We start from the raw sequence: 23,317 nt of genomic DNA on the forward strand, positions 1-23,317 counted from the left end.
TGTGTTATTTAGCTCCCAAATATATGGAGGATTTTCAAGATACATTTTTGTTATTGATCTCTAATTTAATCCCATTATTGTAAAACAGCATGGTTTAAATCCTTTTAAATTTATTAAGACTTTATTTTATGATATAGTGTATGTTCTATGTATGTATGTTCTATGTATGTTTCGTGGACACTTGAAAAGAATGTCTACTCTGTTGTGGTTGGGTAGAATCTTCTATAAATGGCAGTTAGGACAAGTTGGCTCAATAGTGTTGCTTAATTCCTCTACATGCTTCCTGATTTTCCACCTGATTCTTCTATCAATAATTGAAGAAGAACTACAATTTCCCACTATAATTTTATTTCTCTTTGCTGTTCCCCTGGCATTGCTTCATACGTTTGGAGCTCTGGTTTTAGGCACATAAATGTTTGGACTATTGTTTCCTCTTGACGAACTGACCCTTTTATGATTACAAAGCAACTTCATTCACCTTTGGTAATATTCTTTGGTCCTAAATCTACTTTGATATTAATATAACCATTCCAGCTTTCATTTGTCTAGTGTTATCATGGCATATCTTATTTCCTCCTTTTGCTTTTAACCTATTTGTGTCTTTATATTTAAAGTAGGTTTCTGGGGCACCAGAGTGCTCAGTCAGTTAAGCATCTGACTCTGGATTTTGGCTCAGGACATGATCTCAGGGTCATGGGATCAAGCCCCGCATCAGGCTCTACACTCAGCACAGAGTCGGCTTGTCCCTTTCTCTCCCCCTCTGGCCCTCCCCCTCACTCTCTCAAGAGTGCAACTGGGGAGTTCCTTGAAGATCGACAAATATCAAAAAAATTGTCTTAGCTAGTGACAGATGAGTGACCAGGTGTATAAAATACTTGAGGGTGATGGCCTGGAGCTGAATGGGAAGCAGTTTCCCAAATGACAGGCAGTGTCTGAGGCAAGGACAAAAGCCAAAGACTGTAGGAGATAGATCGATAACAGTACAACAAGTCAATGGTGACTCTTCAGACCATAACCTGCTTGTTTTGAGTAGATAATGAATAGCAAGCATTCTTGCAAGTTGTATGTAAACTGGGATTCAGAGAGAGGGTAGGTTGAGTAATTTTCAGTTTTCACCAGAGGCTAGTTTGACTAATTGCCAATTATCTAATAAAAATAAATTCCTGTCTTTTTCCGCCATCTTGGGGCCTGTAGAGGCCTGCTGGGAACAGGACTCCCCTAAAACGCCGAATAATGTCTGGAAGGCTGTGGTCCAAGGCCATTTTTGCTGGCTATAAGCGGGGTCTCTGCAACCAGAGGGAGCACACAGCTCTTCTTAAAATCGAAGGTGTATATGCTCGAGATGAAACGGAATTCTATCTAGGCAAGAGATGTGCTTACGTGTACAAAGCAAAGAACAACACAGTGACTCCTGGTGGCAAACCAAACAAAACCAGAGTAATCTGGGGAAAAGTAACTCGTGCTCATGGAAACAGCGGCATGGTTCGTGCCAAATTCCGAAGCAACCTTCCTGCTAAAGCCATTGGCCACAGAATCCGTGTGATGCTGTACCCCTCAAGGATTTAAATTTAATGAAAAGTAAATAAAGGTGTAGATTTGTAAAAAAAAAAAAAAAAAAAATTCCTATATGCAAAATGGTGCAGCCACTCTGGAAATAGTATGGAGGTTCCTCAAAAAGTAAAAAATAGAACTACCCTATGACCCAGCAATTGTACTACTAGGTATTTATCCAAAGGATACAAAAATACTGATTTAAAGGGGCACATGCACCCCAATGTTTATAGCAGCACTATCAACAATAGTCAAATTATGAAAAGAGCGCAATGTCAATCAACTGATGAATCTTTAAAGAAGATGTGGTGTGTGTGTATATATATATATAATGGAATATTACCCAGCCATCAAAAAGAATGATATTGTGCCATTAGCAAGAATGTGGATGGAACCAGAGCATTTTATGCTAAATGAAATAAGCCAGTCAAAGAAAGACAAATACCATATGATTTCACTCATATGTGGAATTTAAGAAAAAAACAGATGAACATTGGGGAAGGGAAGGAAAAATAAAATCAAATAAAAACAGAGAGAGAGAGGGCACCTGGGTGGATCAGTCATTAAGTGTCTGCCTTTGGCTCGGGTCATGATCCCAGGGTCTTGGGACTGAGCCCCACATCAGGCTCCCTGCTTGGTGGGAAGCCTGCTTCTCCCTCTCCCACTCCCCCTGCTTGTGTTCCTGCTCTCACTGTCTCTCTCTCTCTGTCAAATAAATAAATAAATAAAATCTTCAAAAAAAAAAAAAAACAGAGAGAGAAAGACAAACCAAAAGAGACTCTTTTTTTTTTTTTTTTTTATTAAAAGATTTTATTTATTTATTTGACAGACAGAGATCACAAGTAGGCAGAGAGAGAGGAAGGGAAGCAGGCTCCCTGCTGAGCAGAGAGCCCGACGCGGGACTCGATCCCAGGACCCCGAGATCACGACCTGAGCCGAAGGCAGCGGCCTAACCCACTGAGCCACCCAGGCGCCCCCAAAAGAGACTCTTAACTACAGAGAACAAACTAATGGTTGCTGGAGGGGATGTGGGTGGGGGCTGGGCTAGATGGGTGTCAGGCATTAAGGATGTCACGTGCTGTGATGAGCACTGGGTGTTATATGTAAGTGATGAATCACTAAATTCTACTTCTGAAACCAAAAAATTAATTAATGAATTATAGCTTTTCAAAATGACATGTATTCCTATGACTTTATTTATTTATTTTTTTAGATAGAAAGAGAGCAGATATGGAAGTGGGGAGGGGCAGAGGGAGAGGGAGAGAGAATCCCAAGCAGGCTCGACATCCAGCATGGAGCCTGATGTGGGGCGCAATCTCATGACCTTGAGCTCATGACCTGAGCTGAAATCAAGAGCTGGACACTTAACCACTGAGCCACCCAGGCGCTCCTATTTCTATAGCTTTAAAGTAATCAGGATGTTTATGGTTGTTTGTCTGCATAAGAAACTTGGGAAGAGATAGGTACCACTTTGTCCTAAGAAAGGAAATTTGTATATCAGGACCCACAAAATGGATGCTGCCCAGTGGTCTAGCCCACATCATAAATCTAAACCTAAGTCAGCCCACACATATGGGGAATGCCTCACTGTCCAGAACCTAACATTCACCAAGCACGATCTTCCAACTCAACTTTAGCTAGTTCACCTTACCCTATAAAACAGGACCTGCTAGCCTTACCAGGAAATCCCAAGGTAATCATGCTGTTCCCACGTTGCCTCTTCTAATGTTCTATAAAACTCACTCTTGCCCAAAATCCCTGGGGAAGAGTGCTCCACTGCTTGTGAGGCCCTGTACTCCCCCAACCCATGAATTGTTTGCCCTGAAATAAAGAACATCAAGGGGCAACTGTACCCCATTGTTTATATCACCAATGTCAACAATAGCTAAGCTATGGAAAGAGCCCAGATGTCCAGTGACAGATGACTGGATAAAGAAGATGTGGTATATCTATCAATCTATCTATTTATCGATCTACACACAGAGTATTTCTCAGCCATCAAAAAATGAAATTTTGCCATCTGCAGTGATGTGGATGGAATTAGAGGGTACTATGCTGAATGAAATAAGTCAATCAAAGAAAGGCAATTATATGATTTCACTCATATGTGGAATTTAAGAAACGAAACAGAGAAGCATAGGGGAAGGGAGGGAAAAATAAAATACGACAAAATCAGAGAGGAAGACAAAGTATAAGAGACTCTTAATCATAGGAAACAAACTGAGGGTTGCTGGGAAAGAGGAGGGTGGGGGTGGGGTAACTGGATGATGGGTGTTAAGGAGGGCACGGGACGTAATGAGCACTGGGTATTATACGCAACTGATGAGTTACTGAACACTACACCTAAAACAAATAATACACTACATGTTAATCAACTGAATTTAAATTTTAAAAATAATTTAAAAATTTAAAAAATAAAGGAAAAAAATAAACAAGATCAAACTCATTACTAAATTGTATTATTTTTGTCACTTGACACTTCATTTGACAGATTAACAGATTAAAGTCACAAAATGCTTAAATGACCTATCAAAGTTTTAAGCAGGAATTCATTGTGAGGGCCATCTGACTCCACAACCTAGACCTTAATGATTATCTGCAGCACTGCCAAAGCCTTTAATTTTTTTTTAATATTCTGAATTACTATTTTTTTATTTTCTTATTTTTCATTTATTTTATTTTTTATCTTGATTTATTTGCTTTTTCATTTATTTCTTATTTTATATAGAGGTACTTTAATGGCTATGGGTCCTGAAAATATATATGACAGCATGAGTTCATTTTGTTTAGAGGAGTAGATGAACGATGAAGGCCAGAAGCCAGAAGAGGAGTTTCAGCTACCTGTTTTGTATAGCAAACAACCCTAAAACTTAATGACTTAAAACGGTAACTATTTTATTATTACCTCACATGTTCTGGGAGTGAACTTGGCTCAGCTGAGCATTTCTTTTGCTGGTCTCACTTGAGGTTTCTGACTTGACTGTGGTTAGATAGCAAGTACCTGAGCTGCGGTCATTTTGAAGGCCCAGCTAGAAAGTTTGGGCCTTTTTCCGTCTCTCTATTTCAGGTAGTCAGTCTTTCCAGCAGGGTAGACTTCTTACATCTTGGCTAAGAAATCTCAAAAATAAATGTTTCCTTCAGCCTTCACTAACAGTTTCTACAAGGCCATCTCAGCTTTTCCCTGCTGCCACATGTTTCCAATTTTTGTTATGTCAGCACTCCACTTTCACATACTGTAATATAGTGGTTTATAAGAAATATATATTTGGTCATTCAGATGGCCAAAATATATTTCTCATATAAATTTGGTCTTCGTCCACAATTCCTGACTCACAGTTCCCCAAACCCCTGGAATTTCCTAAATAATAAGAGCAATGGGACCATCTTTTGTCATAACATTTGGTCTCTTGTCCTCAGTTCCTGAAATAGCTTCAGAGCATAAGGAAGAGATGGATGTTTTATAATTCATAACTCCCCTTTCCACTACAACTGTATTTAGGCCAATGAGTTGACTTTGGGACAGCACTTAAGGGTGGGGACTGGTTGTCCAGGGGAACTAAGCAAGTGATCAGAGTGTCAGAACTTTCAGTCCTACTTCCCCAGCCTTCAGGAAGAGGAGAGGGGCTTGAGACTGAGTTCGATTGACAACAGCCAATGATTTAATCAATTGGGCCGACACACTGAAGTTTCCATAAAAGTCCAAAAGGACGGGGTTCAGAGAGTTTCTGGGATGATGAATTATGTGGAGATCTGGGAGAAGTGGCATGCTTGGAAGCTCTGTGCCCTTTCCCCATACCTTATCCTACGCATCTTCTCCATCTGGCTGTACTGGTATCATTTTAAAACTGGTGATCTTGGGCTGTCTGTTTGGCTCAGTCAGAAGAGCCTTCAACTTTCAGTCTCAAGGTTGTGAGTTCAAGCCCCACATTGGGGATGGAGCCTACTTAAAAAAAAACTAAAATAAACTAGTGATCTAGTAAGTAAAATGTTTGTCTGAGTTCTGGGAGCCACACTAGCAAATTAATCAAACTCAAGGAAGGAGTTGTGGGAACCTCTGACTTGTAGCCAATCGATCAGAAGTACTGGTAATAATCTGTACTCGTGACTGTGTCACCAGGTAGACCCCAGGACCTGACCTTTACTGCTAACCTGTTTGTAACTACTGACCTTTGTCCCACATTTTTCCTCCAGCTCTTCTTTCCAGTTTATCTCTTAACTCAGATGAAAGACCCAGTAGGCAAAGCGCCCTGTGATGTAAACTGAAATTACCCTCAAGCAATAATGATAGCCTGATGAAGAATTCCAGTCAGCCCAGAACACCCAGTTCAGTTTAAACCTAACTCCAACTCATGCCTGCACAGATGGGCCATGGAGTGACTGGCAGTTACCTTCAACTCATTATAATACTAAGATCTCAGCCCAGGGACGAGCACAGCCTCATTTACATAACATACAATGTATGTCTAGGTACGTTTCCTTAAGGCTCATGCGCCACCTTATGCCCACCTCTGCATACGGCGACAAGGCTCCCCTATCTCAATATTCATTCTAAGCCTAAATTAAAGGAACCCATTCACCCTTGCTCAGGGAGTCATGGCTATGGAAGTTATCCCCCGTGATCTCCTTATTTGCTGCCAATCAAGTTTCCCTTGTGCGACCAATCCACCGGGTATAGTTTCTACGTGTGACTAACCAAGAAGCAAACTCAAGTTCGTGAAGTTAAAACTGGTGGTGGGGGGCAGTCTTGAAGGAATCAACCCTTTACCTGGGGAATCTGACACTCTCTCTGAGCGGATAGTCTCAGAATTGTGTTGAACTGTAGGACACCCAGCTGCTACCAAGAATTGCTTGGTGGTGTGGGAACACTCCTTGTCCCCCAACCAAGATACATACACACTGGAATTGGGTCCAGACTTTTACATACTGATTGCTGTTTTGTTGACATAACAAACCACTCAGAAACGAAGTAGCTCTAAATAATCACCATTCATTGTCTATCATGGTTCCACGTGAAGTTCTGCCGATCTCACTTTGGAGCTCTCGTGCAGCTGCAGTCACGTGATGACGGGGGCTGGAGTCATCTGGGACCTGATAAAACTGGACTGCTTTGTCTTTCCATTTGATCTCAGGGTCTCTCCCCTCCCCATGACCTCTCCACATGGTCTCTACAGAAGGGTAGCTAGATATTTTACATGTTGGCTTAGAGTTCCCCAAGCTGAGACTTACAAGACAGGAAGCAGAAACGGCCGGTCCTCTTAAAATCTGGGTCTGGCAGCACCTGGGTGGCTAATTCGGTTAAGTGTGAGCCTTCGGCTCAGGTCATAATCCCAGGGTCATGGGATCAAGCCCCACATCAGGCTCCCTGCTCAGCAGGGAGTCTGCTTCTCCCTCTGCCCCTCTCCCTGCTCATGTGCTCACACTCTCTCCCTCTCTCTCTCAAATAAATAAAATCTTAAAAAAAAAAAAAACCTGGGTCTGTCCCCTATCTTACAGTAGGCAGAAAAATTAGCTAGAAATGGGTTAAAGATTTAAAGGTAAGACCTGAAACAAAACTCCTAGAAGAAAACACAGGGACAAAACTCTTTGACATTAGTCTTGGTAATGATTTTCTGGATATGCCACCAAAATAACAAGCAACAAAAGGAAAAATCACCAAGTGAGACATCAAACTAAAAACTTCTGTACAGCAAAAGAAACAATCAATGAAATGAAAAGACAACCTAAGGCATGGGAGAAAATATTTGCAAACTATCTATCTGATAAGAGTTAATATCCCAAATTCATAAGGCACTCATACAACAAAGTAGCAAAAAATAATCACATTTAACAATGGGCAAAGAAGCTGAACAGATATTTTCCCAAAGAAGATATACAAATGGCCAACAAATACATGAAGACATGATCAATATCACTAAACACCAGGGAAATGCAAATTAGAACCACAATGAGATACCATCTCACGCCTGTCAAAATGGCTAGTTTATCAAAAAGACCAGAGATAATGAGTCAATGATTCCTGGAGAGGCTGTGGAGAAAAGCGAGCCTTCATGCACTGTTGGTGGGAATGTATACTGATACAGCCACCATGGTAAACAATATGGACGTTCTTCAAAAAAAATTAAAAATAGGGGCACCTGGGCGGCTCAGTGGGTTAAGACTCTGCCTTCAGCTCAGGTCATGATCTCAGGGTACTGAGATCGAGCCCCACATCGGGCTCTCTGCTCAGCGGGGAGCCTGCTTCCCTCCCTCTCTCTGCCTACTTGTGATCTCTCTGTCAAATAAATAAATAAAATCTTTAAAAAAATTTTTAAAAAATTAAAAATAAAACCACCATATGGTCCAGCAATCGCACTTCTGGGAATATATCCACAGGAAATGAAATTACCATCTCTAAGAAATATCTATACCCACATATTCATTGCAGTATTATTTACAATAATCAAGACATGGAAACAACCTAAGCATCCACTGGCAGATGAATGGATGAAGAGAGTAGAGAGAGCAAGGGAGAGAAACAGAGTGAGAGAGAGAAAGAAAGGGAGAAAAGGGATGGAACATCACTCAGTCATAAAAAAAGGAAAACCTGCCCTTTGTGACATTATGGATGGACCTTGAGGGGATTATGATAAATGAAATAAGTCAGACAGAAAAAGGAAAATACGATATGCTCTCACTTACGTGAGGAATTAAAAAAAAACTCTTAGAAACAGAGTAGATTTGTGGTTTCCAGGGGCAGGAGTGGGGGTGGGGGAAATGGGTGAAAGTGGTCAAAGAGCACAAACCTCCAGTTATACCATGAATAAATTCTGGACATCTAAGGTACAAAACCTGGTGACTATAGTTAACAATATTTTACTGTATACTAGAGAGTTGCTAAGAGAGTAAATCTTAAAGGTTCTCACCACAAATACACAAAAGGTAACTATGTGGGGTGATGGCTGTGTTAAGTAATCTTATTTTGCAATAATCATTTTACAATATATGTATATATCAAATTCATCACATTGTACCCCTTAAAGTTACACAGTGTTACATGTCAAGTATATCTCAATAGAGCTGGAGAAAATATTGAATGAAAAAAAAAAAGACTGGGTCTAGAACCAACACAGTATCCTTTCCACAGCATTCTACTGGTTAGCACCAGTCACAGGCCAATGTGGCTGGGATTTCACAAGGACATGAACACTAGACACTGCCGTTCATTGAGGGCCATCATCGGAATCTAGCTACCATAAAGAACCAAAGGCAAACATCACTTAGCTCATGATCATTAAAATCCTTATCTTGGGTTCTGTTTTTTATGTCTATATGTTGTAATTCAAAGGGAAAACCTGAGCTAGACCATCAGACTCCCTTGACCAGCATCTCAATCTCCCAAAGAACAAAGATAACCAAAATGCACAACTGCTGAGTTTACAGGACCTCTCCCTGTTCTAGGCCAAAGAAATGAAAGATAATTTTTAGTTCAAAAATAAGGCCCCCAAAATTCATTCTAACATATCTTTCAGAACTCCATGTGATAGTTCACATGGATTTCAAAAATCAATTTTAAACTTGCTTGATAATCAGGGGTGCTTGGCTGGCTCATTCAGTAGAGCTTGTAAATCTTGATCTCTGTGTCGAGAGTTCGAGCCCCACACTGGGTGTAGAGATTACTTAGAAACATGGGGCGCCTGGGTGGCTCAGTGGGTTAAGCCGCTGCCTTCGGCTCAGGTCATGATCTCGGAGTCCTGGGATCGAGTCCCGCATCGGGCTCTCTGCTCAGCAGGGAGCCTGCTTCCTCCTGTCTCTCTGCCTGCCTCTCTGCCTACTTGTGTTCTCTCTCTCTCTCTGTCAAATAAATAAATAAAATCTTAAAAAAAAAAAGAAATAAAATTTAGGGGCACCTGGGTGGTTCAGTTGTTAAGCGTCTGCCTTCGGCTCAGGTCATGATTCCAGGGTCCTGGGATGGAGCCCCGCATTGGGCTCCCTGCTCAACGGGAAGCCTGCTTCTCTCTCTCCCACTCCCCCTGGTTGTGTTCCCTCTCTCGCTATGTCTCTCTCTGTCAAATAATAAATAAAATCTTTTTTAAAAAGAAAGAAAATTTAAAAACAAATAAATAAAAAGTTGCCTGATGATCAAAGAAGAATTGGCAATGAACTAGTGATGGAATGAGAAGAAAGATATTTTGAAATAAATTTCTGGAAGTTCATCCAAAATGTTAAAGCTATCTGATAAAAGATAAGAAGCATAAAACCCAGTTTGGTTAAAGTTAAAACGCAATTTCACCATATTATATGATGCAATAATTGAGAGCTGCTCGGAAGAGATCGGGACTGATAGGTGAGTTCTGGTAGATTCCACAAGTCAAGTCAGGCAAGATGTTAAGTACCGAGAGGTTAGCCAAAAAGGCAGGATCAAACTCATTATTCTCCATCTTAGTGACTTTTTTTCTGTTCTGTAAATGTACCAACCTCTTCCCTGAGACTCCTTTCTGCTATTTTCTAAATGTTTATGTTTCCCCAAAGTTCATATGCTGAAATCCTAATGCACAATATGATGGTGTTGGGAGGTGGAACTTTGGGAGCTTATTAGGTCATGAGGCTGGAGCCCTCATAAATGGGATTAGTGACCTTCCAGACCCCTAGTCCCTTCTGCCATGTGAGGACACAATGAGAGGACCCTCACCCAACCATGGTGGCACTCTGATCTTGGACTTCCAGCCCACACAACTGTGATATATAAATTTATTTTTTTTAAAGCCACCCAGTCTATGGTATTTTGTTACAGCAACTTGAATAGACAAAGATGTTTTACTAAGTAGTTCCCTCTGTCTAGAAAGCTATCTCTTTGCCTCATCCAGTGATCCAGCTTCATGCCACTAAACTTGAAAACATACAAATTTTACAAACTCCTAGAAATCACACAGGCATACCATTTTACCCCCACTAATTTGGTCAAAATTTAAAGTTCTGGCAACTTCAAATGATAGCAAAGATTTGCACCAATGGGAACTTTCACACGCTCTGGTGGGACTGTAAATTTAATATAAGCACCTTAGAAAAAAGAATTTTAGATTATCATGTAAAAAATGAATATTTACATTTCCTATCATGCACCCATTCTCCTCCGGGTATATTCCCTAGAGGACCTCTTATACACATGCACCAAGAGTCAGGTACACGGACATTTATAGCAACATTGCATATAACAGCGGAAAGCTGGAAAACAAGCTGAGTGTCCTCTAATAAGAGAATGGATGAGTACTTCCTGGTACATTACTTAATAGAGGCTAAACATCCGTGGAAAAAAAGAACTACAAATACATACAGCAACAAAGATGTAAGTCAAAGCAATCGTGAGTGAATAAAGGATGGCACAGAGGAAATGTAAAATATCTTTCCATTTTTATGCATTTCAGAATTAAGCAAAACTAGGGACACTTACTTCTGGAGACAAAATGTTAACAAAATTCAAGGAAATGAAAACAAATCAGGATCGACGGGCAGGGAGGCAGGAGCATAAGGACATCCAAGGAACCTCGATGACATTGATGATATTCTTTTCTGAAGTCAGTGGATTCATGAGCATTCATATTATTATTTAACTTCACAGTTGATAGATACATCACCTATAATCCTTTGTATGTAAGGTCCTAATAAAACTTTTTATTTTATATTTCCCTCCCCTTTATGTTCAAAACATCCTGGCTCTGCTACTTACTAGCTTTGGGAACCAGGGCATGCTACTCAGTCATTCCGAGCCTCACCAGGCTCATCTGAAAGATGAAAATAATGCAGTGATAGAGCCTACCCAGCCGGCCACTGGGAAGACTACCACAGGAATTCTCTGCCTGGCACTTGGTAGCACTAAGTGCTAACTCCTCAGAGAGCCGCTGCGTTCAGATAAGCAAACCCTCCAGCCTGAACTGGTTGTAAAGATTCCGCGAAAGCAGGCAATCTTCCTTGATCTGGGACTCCTCTTTTCTCCCAGTAGTCCTTCCCCCTTCTCCTCCACCCCTGAAGGGAAAAATAACTCTAATCATGAGAACTCTTTTCAAATGAAAGTTGGATCTTTAACTCCATAGCATTTGTGTTTCTTGCCCACACGATGGCAGAACAGGCAAAGAACAGCTAAAAGGATGCTGGACTGTCCAGATCTCCTTTTGAGGATGTTCAAGACCTTCTAGAAAACAACCTAATGCAAATTTCATTAATGTCTGTGATGGAATAAATTGCAATTGGACAGGCGGTTGAGATCAAAATTGCTTTCCACCCTATATGTGGTACTAACTGGGGCACATTAACAGGCATAGGAGATCAAAAAATAAACAAACATGATTTCCAGTCCTACAGATCCTTCCTACAAATTCTCACCTGAGGTATCGTATATTTATGTGTGTGCTTGTGAAGGCACTTGGGGGCACACATTTGGACACATGTTGTGAGTGTGTGCAGGAGAGAACACACATGCATTTGCACTGGCGGGAAAGTCTCATTGGTAAGCACAAGGGCATAAGGAGGCAACGCTGATAACAGCATTCTTTTCTGAAAAGCTCAAGTCTTTAAGGAGGAAGTGTGCTGGTCACTACTGGTAGGAGGAATTTGAAATTCCAGTGAACACTGGCCTCAGTCTCATTCTAACTCAGTAGCTTGTCCTGTGCTGCAGAGGGGTAGCGGGAGGCTACTGTCCTGAGACCAAGCATGTTGGGCCTGCCTTTGGCCTACTGATCTGAATTTATAGCTCTGGGCTCCTTGTGGTATCCTCCTATTATTTACACACACACCACACCAACTTGTATTAGTTCAAAATCTTGTGGTCGCACATGACATAAGCCCAATTCCAATCAGCAAAATAAAAAAGGGACTATATGGATACATATAATCAAACCACCAAAAAGGCAGGGATGCTGTGGCCTCGGGAGCAACCGGAATCGTGACTTTCCTTGGACAATTCCATCATTCATGTTGATGTTTCTCTTTATGACAGTTTTATTCTTTCAAATGAGCTAACTCTGATCAACAAGGGCCATGGCACAGGCAACCTTGAATTCACATCCTAGGTGTTTGAAAAAACTGGGTAAAGACCTCTGATTGGCCTCTTCTGGGTCACATGGCCAACCACAACCAATCACTACAGCCAGAAATAGAAAACTATTACTGGTCTAGCCTAGGCCACATGCCCACCCTTAGGGCTTGAAGGGAGGAATGTTATGATTGCTGGACCTTATTAGGACTAGATCGACGGGTAGAAAAGTACTTTTCCAAAATAATGGATTCCCTGTTCAAAGCAGATAAAAAAAAAATGTCATCATGCTGCAAGAAAAAAAGAGGGGGTGCGAAGTTCCATATATATATATATATATATATATATATATATATATATATATATATATATGACAGATTCTGTTATGCTGTTTGTGGTTTCTACCTCCTTAATAATTTCGTGCCTATTTGATTTGTCTTGTAATGAGAGTAGTGTATTAAATTCTCCTTTATTACTATGCTTCAATCTATTTCCTTGTATCTCCTCTATTTTTTTCCCCATAAAGGTGAATGCCAGATTTGACTGGCAGCCCTTCACTTTCCTTTCTTGGGCTCCTCTGCTGTCCTTTCTGGCCCCCATCCCCAAATTCCCTCCAGTCCCTGCTTTCTGCTTGTTATATCACAGGTATTATCTGTTATACTCTTAACTTCACACTCAGTGCAGTCCCCATTCAGAAGTCCCTATTAACTCAGGCTAGCTCCAGACCTCCACGCTGTAATGTATGTGAATGCACAAAAAAGGAACCGAAAGGACACACACCAGCACCAGACTGTTTGGGGGGTTTATTGCTTTTTTTTTTTTAAGTGGATCTCTGCCCCAGTGAGGGGTCCATCTTCTTTTCTTTTCTTTTTTTTAAGATTTTATTTACTTATTTGACAGAGAGAGAGAGAGACAGTGAAAGAGGGAACACAAGCAGGGGAAGTGGGAGAGGGAGAAGCAGGCTTCCTGCTAAGCAAGAAGCCCAATGAAGGGCTCCATCCCAGGACCCTGGAATCATGACCTGAAATGAAGGCAGATGGCAGATGTGGAGAGCAGAATAGGATGGAGGAGGGAAAGCGGTCAGTGGGGTGACTAGTATCCCACTGTATGCATATGCCACATTTGCCACATTTTCTTTACCTATTCATCTGTTGATGAACATTTGGGTTGTTTCTACCTTTTGGTTATTGTGAATAATGCTGCTGTGAACATGGGGTACAAAGAGTTGTGTAAATTTTAAAACCCTAAAAAACAATACTTACTGAATGATCCATTTATGTTTAGTATGTGTGTGTGCATTATGTGTATGATATGTATGTAAATGTGTAGAAAAAGACCTGAGCGGGCGCCTGGGTGGCTCAGTGGGTTAAGCCTCTGCCTTCGGCTCAGGTCATGATCTCAGGGTCCTGGGATGGAGCCCCGCATCGGGCTCTCTGCTCAGCAGGGAGCCTGCTTCCCCCTCCCCCCCCCGCCTGCCTCTCTGCCTACTTGTGATCTTTCTCTCTGTCAAATAAATAAATAAATAAATCTTTAAAAAAAAAAAAAAAGAAAAAGACCTGAGCGACACACCTGAAACTTTGAGTTATTATCTCTAGAATGGCAAAAAAGTGGGATAGGAAAGGACTCTATACTTTTTCATTCTGCATATTTCTGTATTTTTTATTTTTCATAATGAGAATAGACTAATATATTCCTCATGCAATTTTAAAATGCAATTAAAAATAAAGATGAAGATTTCAGGCATCTTGGCAGGCCATGAGTAAGGAATATTTCGAACAGTTTTCTAGGGGGTCAGAAGAACCGACGGGATAAAGGAATGCTGAAATACCTCTGTGTGGCTTGAGATTTTTATAAGGTGCATATATTATTTTTTTAATTAAAAAAATGTAATGGGAAAAAAATTCAAAGCCCGAGGCGGGATTGCACTGGCAATTAAGGCCCAGAGGAGGGCAGTAGAAAGCCATGAGGTGGAAACCAAAGAAAAGTGGTTCCTGTGTCTCGCCAGGAAAAGGGCAGAGGATGCAAACTTGCCCTGTGGGAGCGAGCAAAAGCCTGGGCAATACTTGAAATGATGCTGGCCAGACTTTGGGAGCAAGATCGTCAGATAAAAGGGGGAAAATCAGGGAAGTGGCAAGGGTTCGGCTATGGAAAGCCAAGGAGAAAGTAGGAAGAGGCATTCTTCACTGAGAATCAGCAAACAGGAGCCCAGGAGCACAGCCCTGGGGTAGATAACCCAGAGAGATTTCTAGGGGTCTTGAGGACAAAGCCCTGTTTGGAAGCACTAAGTCCTTGACCCTCCCCCTCTGCTTTTTAAAATAGACAAGGATGTTTTAAAAAAAAAATGTTGGGGCACCTGGGTGGCTCAGTCAGTTAACCGTGCAAATCTTGATTTCTGCTCACCATCTCAGGGTCATGAGAACAAGCCCCAAGTCCTGCTCTGTGCTCAGTGGAGAGTCTGCTTGAGATTCTCGCCCTCTGCCCCTACCCCCCCACACACATCACACACTCTCTGTCTCTCTCAAATAAATAAATCAATCTTTTACAAAAGTGTTCCTGAAGTGGACAAGGCTAAGGATAGCCCTGCAGGACGAAGATACGGAAAGCCTGCTTCTCCGTCTCCCGCTCCCCCTGCTTGTGTTCCCTTCTCTTGCGCTCTCGCTATCTCTCTCTCTGTCAAATAAATAAATAAAATCTTGAAAAAAATTTAAAAAATAGAAGAATGCCTGGGTGGCTTAGTGGGTTAAAGCCTCTGCCTTCAGTTCAGGTCATGATCCCAGGGTCCTGGGATCGAGCCCCGCATCGGGCTCTCTGCTCAGTGGGGAGCCTGCTTCCCCCTCTTCTCTCTGCCAGCCTCTCTGCCTACTAGTGATCTCTGTCTGTCAAATAAATAAATAAAATATTTTTTAAAAAATTAAAAATAGAAATGCCACACGATCCAGGAATTCCACTTCTGGGTATTTACCCAAAGAAAATGAAACCTTAATTTGAAAAGATATATGCACTATTTTTATTGTAGCTTTATTGCAGCCAAGACATGGAAACCACCTAAGTGTCCTTCAACAGAGGAATGGATAGAAAAGATACGGTATGTATACATACACGTAGTGAAATATTACCCAGTCACAAAAAAGAATGAAATCTTTCCATTTGTACAATATGGACAGAGGTGGGAGGGTATTATGCTAAATTAAGGGGCTAGGGGGATAGGCAAAATGGGTGAAGGGTACAAACTGCCAGCTGTCCAATAAATAAGTCATGGAGATGACGCAGAAAATATAGTCAATAATATTGTTTAAAAAAAGATATTGTCTACCAACTACCCATCACTAGAAAAAGAACTGATCTTAAAAAGTTGACACATAGGGGCGCCTGGGTGGCTCAGCGGGTTGAGCCGCTGCCTTCGGCTCGGGTCGTGATCTCGGGGTCCTGGGATCGAGCCCCGCATCGGGCTCTCTGCTCAGAAGCCTGCTTCTTCCTCTCTCTCTGCCTGCCTCTCTGCCTACTTGTGATCTCTCTTTGTCAAATGAATAAATAAAATCTTAAAAAAAAAAAAGTTGACACATATATGCTTCCGCTTTATAAGCACTAAATTAAAATCATCTTATTTAAAAAGCAATAAAATAAAATTTTCCCTTTTTAGTTTTCTTTCTATCTTTATGGAGATAGAATTGATATGTAACATGGTATAAAAGTAACATTTTCTAATCTTTATACTGTTAAAAGGTATTTGAGCAGGATTATTTAGAGCTTCAGGGTACAAGTGAGTTGTATTTTCCAAAGAATATTTAAATTTTGTTCTATTCCAATGATCCCAAAAGTATGATTTCAAACACTGCTACCCTTATAAGCCAAGTCCTTTCATCACAGGAAAAAGACTTAAAGAAAAGCCTTTTGTAAGGGTCACACTGCTCACCTGCTCCAGCTTCATTTCCTGCTATCTCTCCCCACATTCTTCATTTTGGCCACATAGAAAAGAAATTCCCTCAACCATGCTTTGCACATGTTGATTTATCTGTCTGCAATGCAATGTTCTTTTCCTCCTTTTTGGGTTCAAGGAATTCCTATTCATATTAAAGACCAAGTGAATTAAAACCACATCTCATGGGGTGCCTGGGTGGCTCAGTTGGTTAAGTGTCTGTCTTTGGCTCAGGTCATGATCTCAGGGTCCTGGGATCCAGCCCTGGGTGGCATACGGCTCCCTGCTCAGTGAGAAGTCTCCCTCTCCCTCCTGCTCTGTCCACCCCTCCCCTGGTTGTGTGTGTTCTCACATGCTGTCTCTCTCTCTCTCTCTCAAATAAATAAAATCTTAGCACACACACACACACACACACATCTCAGCTGAAGGGTCATCTCCTCCAGGGGTCCCCACTCTGAATACCCTTCCTGTTCGTTCCTGTGACATCACACATGCATGACATTCCATACCTGTGCTGCCATAGTGATTGGTTACTTATTTACCTGTCTCTCCCATTAAATTTCAAACTCCTTGAAGGTAGGGACTATGTTTTTTTGAATGCCGCGTGCCTAACCGAAGCTTCCTGTCACATAATAGACAAGATTTTGTTGAATGAGTAATCAACCTTGATACCTCTCTGTATGTCATGCCCCATACCAAATCCAACAAGTCCTACACACTATCAAAATATTTCTCAAATTCATGGATTTTTCTCCATCTTCACCACCACTACTATGCTTCAAGCCACCATCTTCTATCACCACTGTAACAGCCTCCTAATTATCTTATTACTTTCTCCTATTTGTGCCCCTCCAATCCATTCCCCATACAACAGCCATTGTGATTTTTCTAAAATGCAGATCTTATTATGTCAGTCTCTAAGCCAGAAACTCTTCAGTGCAATCTCACTATTCTTAGAATAAAGTCCAGTGCACTTAAGTTGACCTACAAGGCCCAAACTTCTCTAGTCTCCACTTTCTTCCCTTCTTTTGGGGCCTCCAACTTGCTCTCCAACTTCCTCTCACCACAGGGCCTTTGCCTAGGTGTCTCTACCTCTGGGGATATTCTCTCTCTTCTCTCAGTTCACTCCCACTCATATTTCAGAACTCTGCCCCAGTGTTGCTTCCTTAGGAAAGCTTCCCCTGACCTTCTTGATGAAATCAAACTCGCTACTGACTTTCTCAGTACCTTTACAGTATCTATCATTTCTTGTTTTTGTTTAATGTCCGTTTCCCACTCCCCTCAATTGTCTCTACCACTGAAACTCCAAAGCACAGAAGAAACCCTCGGTAAATGTTTGAGAATGACTATTGTCATGTAACACAAAATTGAAAGAGCCAGTCCATTTGGGAAAATGCCCAGTGCATTCCCCACTGCCACAGAATCCTCCAACCACACACATCTTTCAGGGAAAACATCCTACAAATAGACTGTCCTTGTCCATATGTGAAGCTGAAATTAGGGCAGGCAGAGGACAGGCTGAACAAAGGGAGACTGGAGCATCTACCAAGCAAAGGTGCTGTGGTTGCCCTGCTTTAAGGGCCTAAACTTCAGAGTTCCAGGATGAGTCAGCTCCTTGAACAGTATGTACTGGTCCATTAGTTTTTATAACCACAGAATATAGCTGTCAGGGAAAACTTTCCAGAAAGATGAATGCTACATTATGTAGCACCCCTTAGTTACTTCCCAAGTAGTATTCATTATGCTGATTAATTTTTTAGCTTAATAAACACATCAAGTACCATAGGAATAACTTTAACATTGAAGGGAAACATATTTTTCTCACTAAGCCAGAGAAAGGGCCAAAGTCCCAACCATATCTCATCAGATAATTTCTTCAGTCTTTCTGTTCTCCATACAATCTATCCACAACTCTCCCCAGTCCTCAAACCTCTGTCCCTTCTTCTCACAAAAGATGAGTTCCCTTGTCCTTCACTAGGAAAGAAGAAGCCATCAGATAGAAATTCCCTGAATTCCTCTCCCAGCCCCTTGTTCCCATCCCTACTCCCATCTTCAATGGGTCTGTATCAGATTACAGCTTTTTGATCTGCACTTCTGTCCCCTGGGAGCAGTGAAGTTCTGACTATCACATTCTATACTGCCCCACCCCACCCCAGGAGAACTACCTCTACCTCCCTGTTCCGTGGCTGCACCCCCTTCCCCCATACTAGTTGTTTCTCATGAGCTTTATTGGAGCTTCTCCATTATACAGAATGTCCTCCCTAGGGCTACCATACCCCTCTAACAACCGCCCTATCTTCCCCCTTTGCAGTCAAACTTGAAAGAACTGTCTACACCAACGGATGTCACTGAGCTCTCAATCACTCTTCAACCCATTGAAATCTGGGCTCTGGCTCTTATCTTTCCAAGATAACAGTACTCTTGCCTAGATCACCAGTGACCGTTTCGTTATTCAATCTGTTTTAATTTCTTTTAAGACACTGAGAAGTATTTTTCCTTGTTGACTACTCCTTATACCTTAAACAACTCTCTTCTCATGGTATCTAGGACCTTATACTTTCTTGTTTTTCCTCCCTACCTCTCTGCCCCTTCTTTTTTTTTTTTATGTTTTTATTTAGATTCCAGTTAGTTCACATACAGTGTAATACTAGTTTCAGGTGTACGATATAGAGATTGAAGACTTTCATACATCACCACGTGCTCATCACAAGTGCCCTCCTTAATCCCCCTCCCCCATTTCACTCGTGCCTCCACCCCCTCACCCTCTGGTAACCATCACTTCGTTCTCTATCCTTAAGAGTCTGTTTCTTGGTTTGCTTCTCCTTTTTTGCCCCCTTTGCTCCTTTGTTTTGTCTCTTAAATTTCACATATGAGTGAAATCATGTGGAATTTCTTTTTTTTTCCTCTGCTAGATCAGCCTCCTTCACTCAATTTCTAAATGTTGAGGTTGCTTGGGGTTTGGTCCTAGGCACTTTTCCCTCTCTATCTTCTCTCCTTGGGTGGGTCATATCCATTCCAGTGGGCTTCGGTTACCTTCTAGACTGGGTTTCTGACTTGGGTACATGAATCAAATTCAGACAATTTGTAAACCCGAACGGGTAAAAACAGATTTTTTTTATTTTCACCAATCTCTAATGAAAATTTAGTATTTCTCCCAATTAGGAATGTAGGCAACAAACCATGGCAGTATAACCAAAGTCTGTGACTTTGCCATTATTAGAAATCATATATAGCTTAATATATTTGTTACAAATATCTCAAAATATTTTTGTTTATCATTATCTTAGTTCATAGTAGTTATTAGATCCACTGCTAAATCTTTTTATTTAATGAATCAATAATTAGATGTATTATTACATCACAATTTTTATGAGCTTTTTTTAAAAGATTTTATTAATTTATTTGACAGGCAGAGATCACAACTAGGCAGAGAGGCAGGCAGAGAGAGAGGAAGGGAAGCAGGTCCCCCGCCGAGCAGAGAGCCTGATGCAGGGCTCGATCCCAGGACCCCGGGATCACCACCCGAGCCGAAGGCAGAGGCTTTAACCCACTGAGCCACCCAGGCGCCCCTGCATCACAATTTTTGTACTTGATAAGTCTTTCAGTAAAATTCACTTCATTTATAATCCTATGCATTTCATTGTGTACATTTTAAAATATTCTGAGACGGGGTTCACAGGCTTCCCCAGACTGCCAATGGCACAAAAACTGTTAAGAAGCCTGTTCTAGATGCTGATGACTCCCACCCTGAATCCATCTTCTGAATTTCAAGTCCATATATTTAACTGGCTTCTGGACATGTGTACTTGGATATCTCATAAAAACCTTAAGCTCAACATAACCCAAACTGAACTCATCAACCTCTACTACCCCCATTCTCCTCAAAGCTCCAACTGTGCCTGTGTGTTCTATCTCAATGAATAGGACCAAGAGTCACTCAGTTATTTGAGCCAGAATTCTGAGCTATCCTCAACTCTTCCCTTTCCTTCCCTTGAACAATCACAAATCAAATCATGTCAATTCAATCGCTTTAATATTTCTAAAAATTCATCCATTTATCTCTATCCTCAGTACCTCAAATATAGTAACCATTCTCTCTTCTTCCTTGTGGTCTCTCCAACAGACTGAGTTCCCTTCTAATCCATACTTTCCCATTATTGTTAGAATGATCTTTCCCCAAGGACTGTGCTTAGTCTTAATATAGGCCACTTTGGGGCGCCTGGGTAGCTCAGTGGGTTAAAGCCCCTGCCTTCGGCTCGGGTCATGGTCTCAGGGTCCTGGGATCGAGCCCCGCATCGGGCTCTCTGCTCAGCAGGGAGGCTGCTTCCTCCTCTCTCTCTGCCTGCCTCTCTGCCTACTTGTGATCTCTGTCTGTCAAATAAATAAATAAAATCTTTAAAAAAAATATAGCCCCCTTCACACTATCTTGTAATTACTTGTATTTTCTACTTGAATATAAGTTCCATGGGTACAGGAATTTTATTTATTTTTTTAATTATTTTTTTAATTTTCAGCGTAACAGTATTCCTTGTTTTTGTACCACACTCAGTGCTCCATGCAATCCGTGCCTTCTCTAATACCCACCACCTGGTTCCCCCAACCTCCCACCCCCCGCCACTTCAAACCCCTCAGATTGTTTTTCAGAGTCCATAGTCTCTCATGGTTCACAGGAATTTTTATCTTGCCTGTTTTGGGATCTGTAGCATTAAGGATGGTATCTGGCATCATAGGAACACTTCATAAATGTTTGCTGAATAAATGAATGACTGGACTGAGCTTTAGCCTGATGGTTAGCAGCAGCTCAATGAAAAGGTTAAGGGACTATTCAAACCTTAGTATTTTTTTCCTGACAGATAAATAAGGTCACTTAAGTATGAGAGGTGGGAAAAGTTAATTTTAATTATTTTATTTGAAAACTTAAATTTGGGAGCACCTGGTTAAGCATCTGCCTTTGGCTCAGCTCATGATATCAGGGTCCTGAGATAGAGCCCTGCATTGGGCTCCCTGCTCAGTAGGGAGTCTGCTTCTCCCTCACCCTCTACCCTTTCCCCCTGCTTGTGCCTTCTCTCGCTCTCTCACACTCACGTTCTGTCTCGAAGAAATAAATAAAATCTTTTTAAAAAACAAAGAAAGATGGGACACCTGGATGGCTCAGTCGTTTAAGCAGCTTCCTTCAGCTTAGGTCATGATCCCAGGGTTATGGGATTGAGTCCTGCACAGGGCTCCTTGCTCAGCAGGGAGCCTGCTTCTCTCTCTTTCTCTGCTTGCCTCTCTGCCTGCTTGTGCTCTCTCTCTCTCTGACAAGTAAATAAAATCTTTAAAAAAAGAAAGAAAACTTAAATTTTGTAAGTGGATACTGTGGCTTAGGAAAATTGACAAGATCCAGTTCCTCAGTAATATTCATTTTTTTGCCAAAACATTAAATTGCCTTTCAAACAGTATATTTGGGGACTTGTACATTGGCAAATCTAGATAGCCACCCTGGGTAGGGTTATGCTTTCCCCTAGATACTTGCACACAGTCAGGCTTAGTTCTGGAGACTTGTGGCAGCTTTAGCTGCTTTGCACAACCACCACACAGAACAAAGGCACCTCTTTGATTTACCTGGTGTTTATTCTGTCAGTTGGTAGATTTAATACACAGAAAAGGGAACCAAGGTAAGGTGCACCATAACAACGTGTAAATGACACTTCAGAATTAACAATAGAGGAGTTGAACACAGACAGCTTCTAATCAGCATCCAAAAATTGAACATTTTAAGGGAGCAATACACAGATATGCTCAGTGTGGCAGTCAAGTTAATCAAAAGAATGAATTTCAGCTTTTCAACATTAATTCCAAAACATTAAGAACAGTAAGGTTTAGGGGCGCCTGGCTGGCTTAGTGAGTAGAGCATGCAAGTCTTGATCTCGGGGTTCTAAGTTTGAGTCCCACTTTGGGTATAGAGATTACTTTAAAATAAAATCTCTTTTTAAAAAAGAACACTGATTTCTAATCTTTACTGCCTTATATTAACTACAGACATCATTATTTTCACTGGCGTTCACTAATCATTACAATTGCGGGGGGTGAGAGGGAGAAGGAGAAAGAGAATCTTAAGCAGACTCCAAACCCTGCACTGAGCCCCATGTGGGGCTGGACCCTGAGATCGTGACCGGAGCCAAAATCAAAGAGTCGGAAACTTAACTGACTGAGCCATGCAGGTGCCCTCATTACAATTTATTATTAAGTAAAAAAAAAAACAAAAAAAAAACAGTTACTGTATTATAAAAGAATAGTTTTGGGCACTCTGAAATTTAATAGTTCACAAGGAGAAGATGAAATCTTGAGGAAAAGATGAGATTCTCTGTATCATACCAAACCTTGATATGAATTGTAACTTTTAATTTCCTTTCACCCTTTTTTATCATTTTATTATTTTTTCCCATCATGATAAGTGTACTGTTTAATCCCCATCCCCTATTTCACCCATCCCCCCATCTACTTCCCCTCTGGTAACCATCAGTTTGTTCTCTATAGTTAAGAGTCTGCACTACTGGGTATTTACCCCAAAGATACAGATGTAGTGAAAGGAAGGGCCATCTGTACCCCAATGTTCATAGCAGCAATGGCCACAGTCGCCAAACTGTGGAAAGAGCCAAGATGCCCTTCAACGGACGAATGGATAAAGAAGATGTGGTCCATATACACAATGGAGTATGATGCCTCCATCAGAAAGGATGAATACCCAACTTTTGTATCAACATGGACAGGACTGGAGGCGATTATGCTGAGTGAAATAAATCAAGCAGAGAGAGTCAATTATCATACGGTTTTACTTATTTGTGGAGCATAACAAATAACAT

General features: G+C 41.3%; 1 protein-coding gene and 1 long non-coding RNA gene across 2 annotated transcripts in view; one reads left to right on the forward strand and one right to left on the reverse strand.

The window, feature by feature from the left end:
• LOC125092203 (uncharacterized) overlaps positions 1–23,317 on the reverse strand; it is a 296,189-nt gene that overhangs the window by 245,203 nt on the left and 27,669 nt on the right. The window lies entirely within an intron of this gene.
• Positions 1,167–1,615, forward strand: LOC125092202 (60S ribosomal protein L35a-like). The gene has a single exon (XM_047716567.1). The coding sequence runs from the start codon at positions 1,234–1,236 to the stop codon at positions 1,564–1,566; it is 333 nt and encodes a 110-aa protein (XP_047572523.1). The 5' UTR covers positions 1,167–1,233; the 3' UTR covers positions 1,567–1,615.

This window comes from Lutra lutra, chromosome X (genome assembly GCF_902655055.1).
Source record: "Lutra lutra chromosome X, mLutLut1.2, whole genome shotgun sequence".
Classification (NCBI taxonomy): domain Eukaryota; kingdom Metazoa; phylum Chordata; class Mammalia; order Carnivora; family Mustelidae; genus Lutra; species Lutra lutra.

Excerpts from the sequence above, each read along its gene's own strand:
- LOC125092202 (XM_047716567.1), top strand. The coding sequence starts at position 1,234 with ATGTCTGGAAGGCTGTGGTCCAAGGCCATTTTTGCTGGCTATAAGCGG.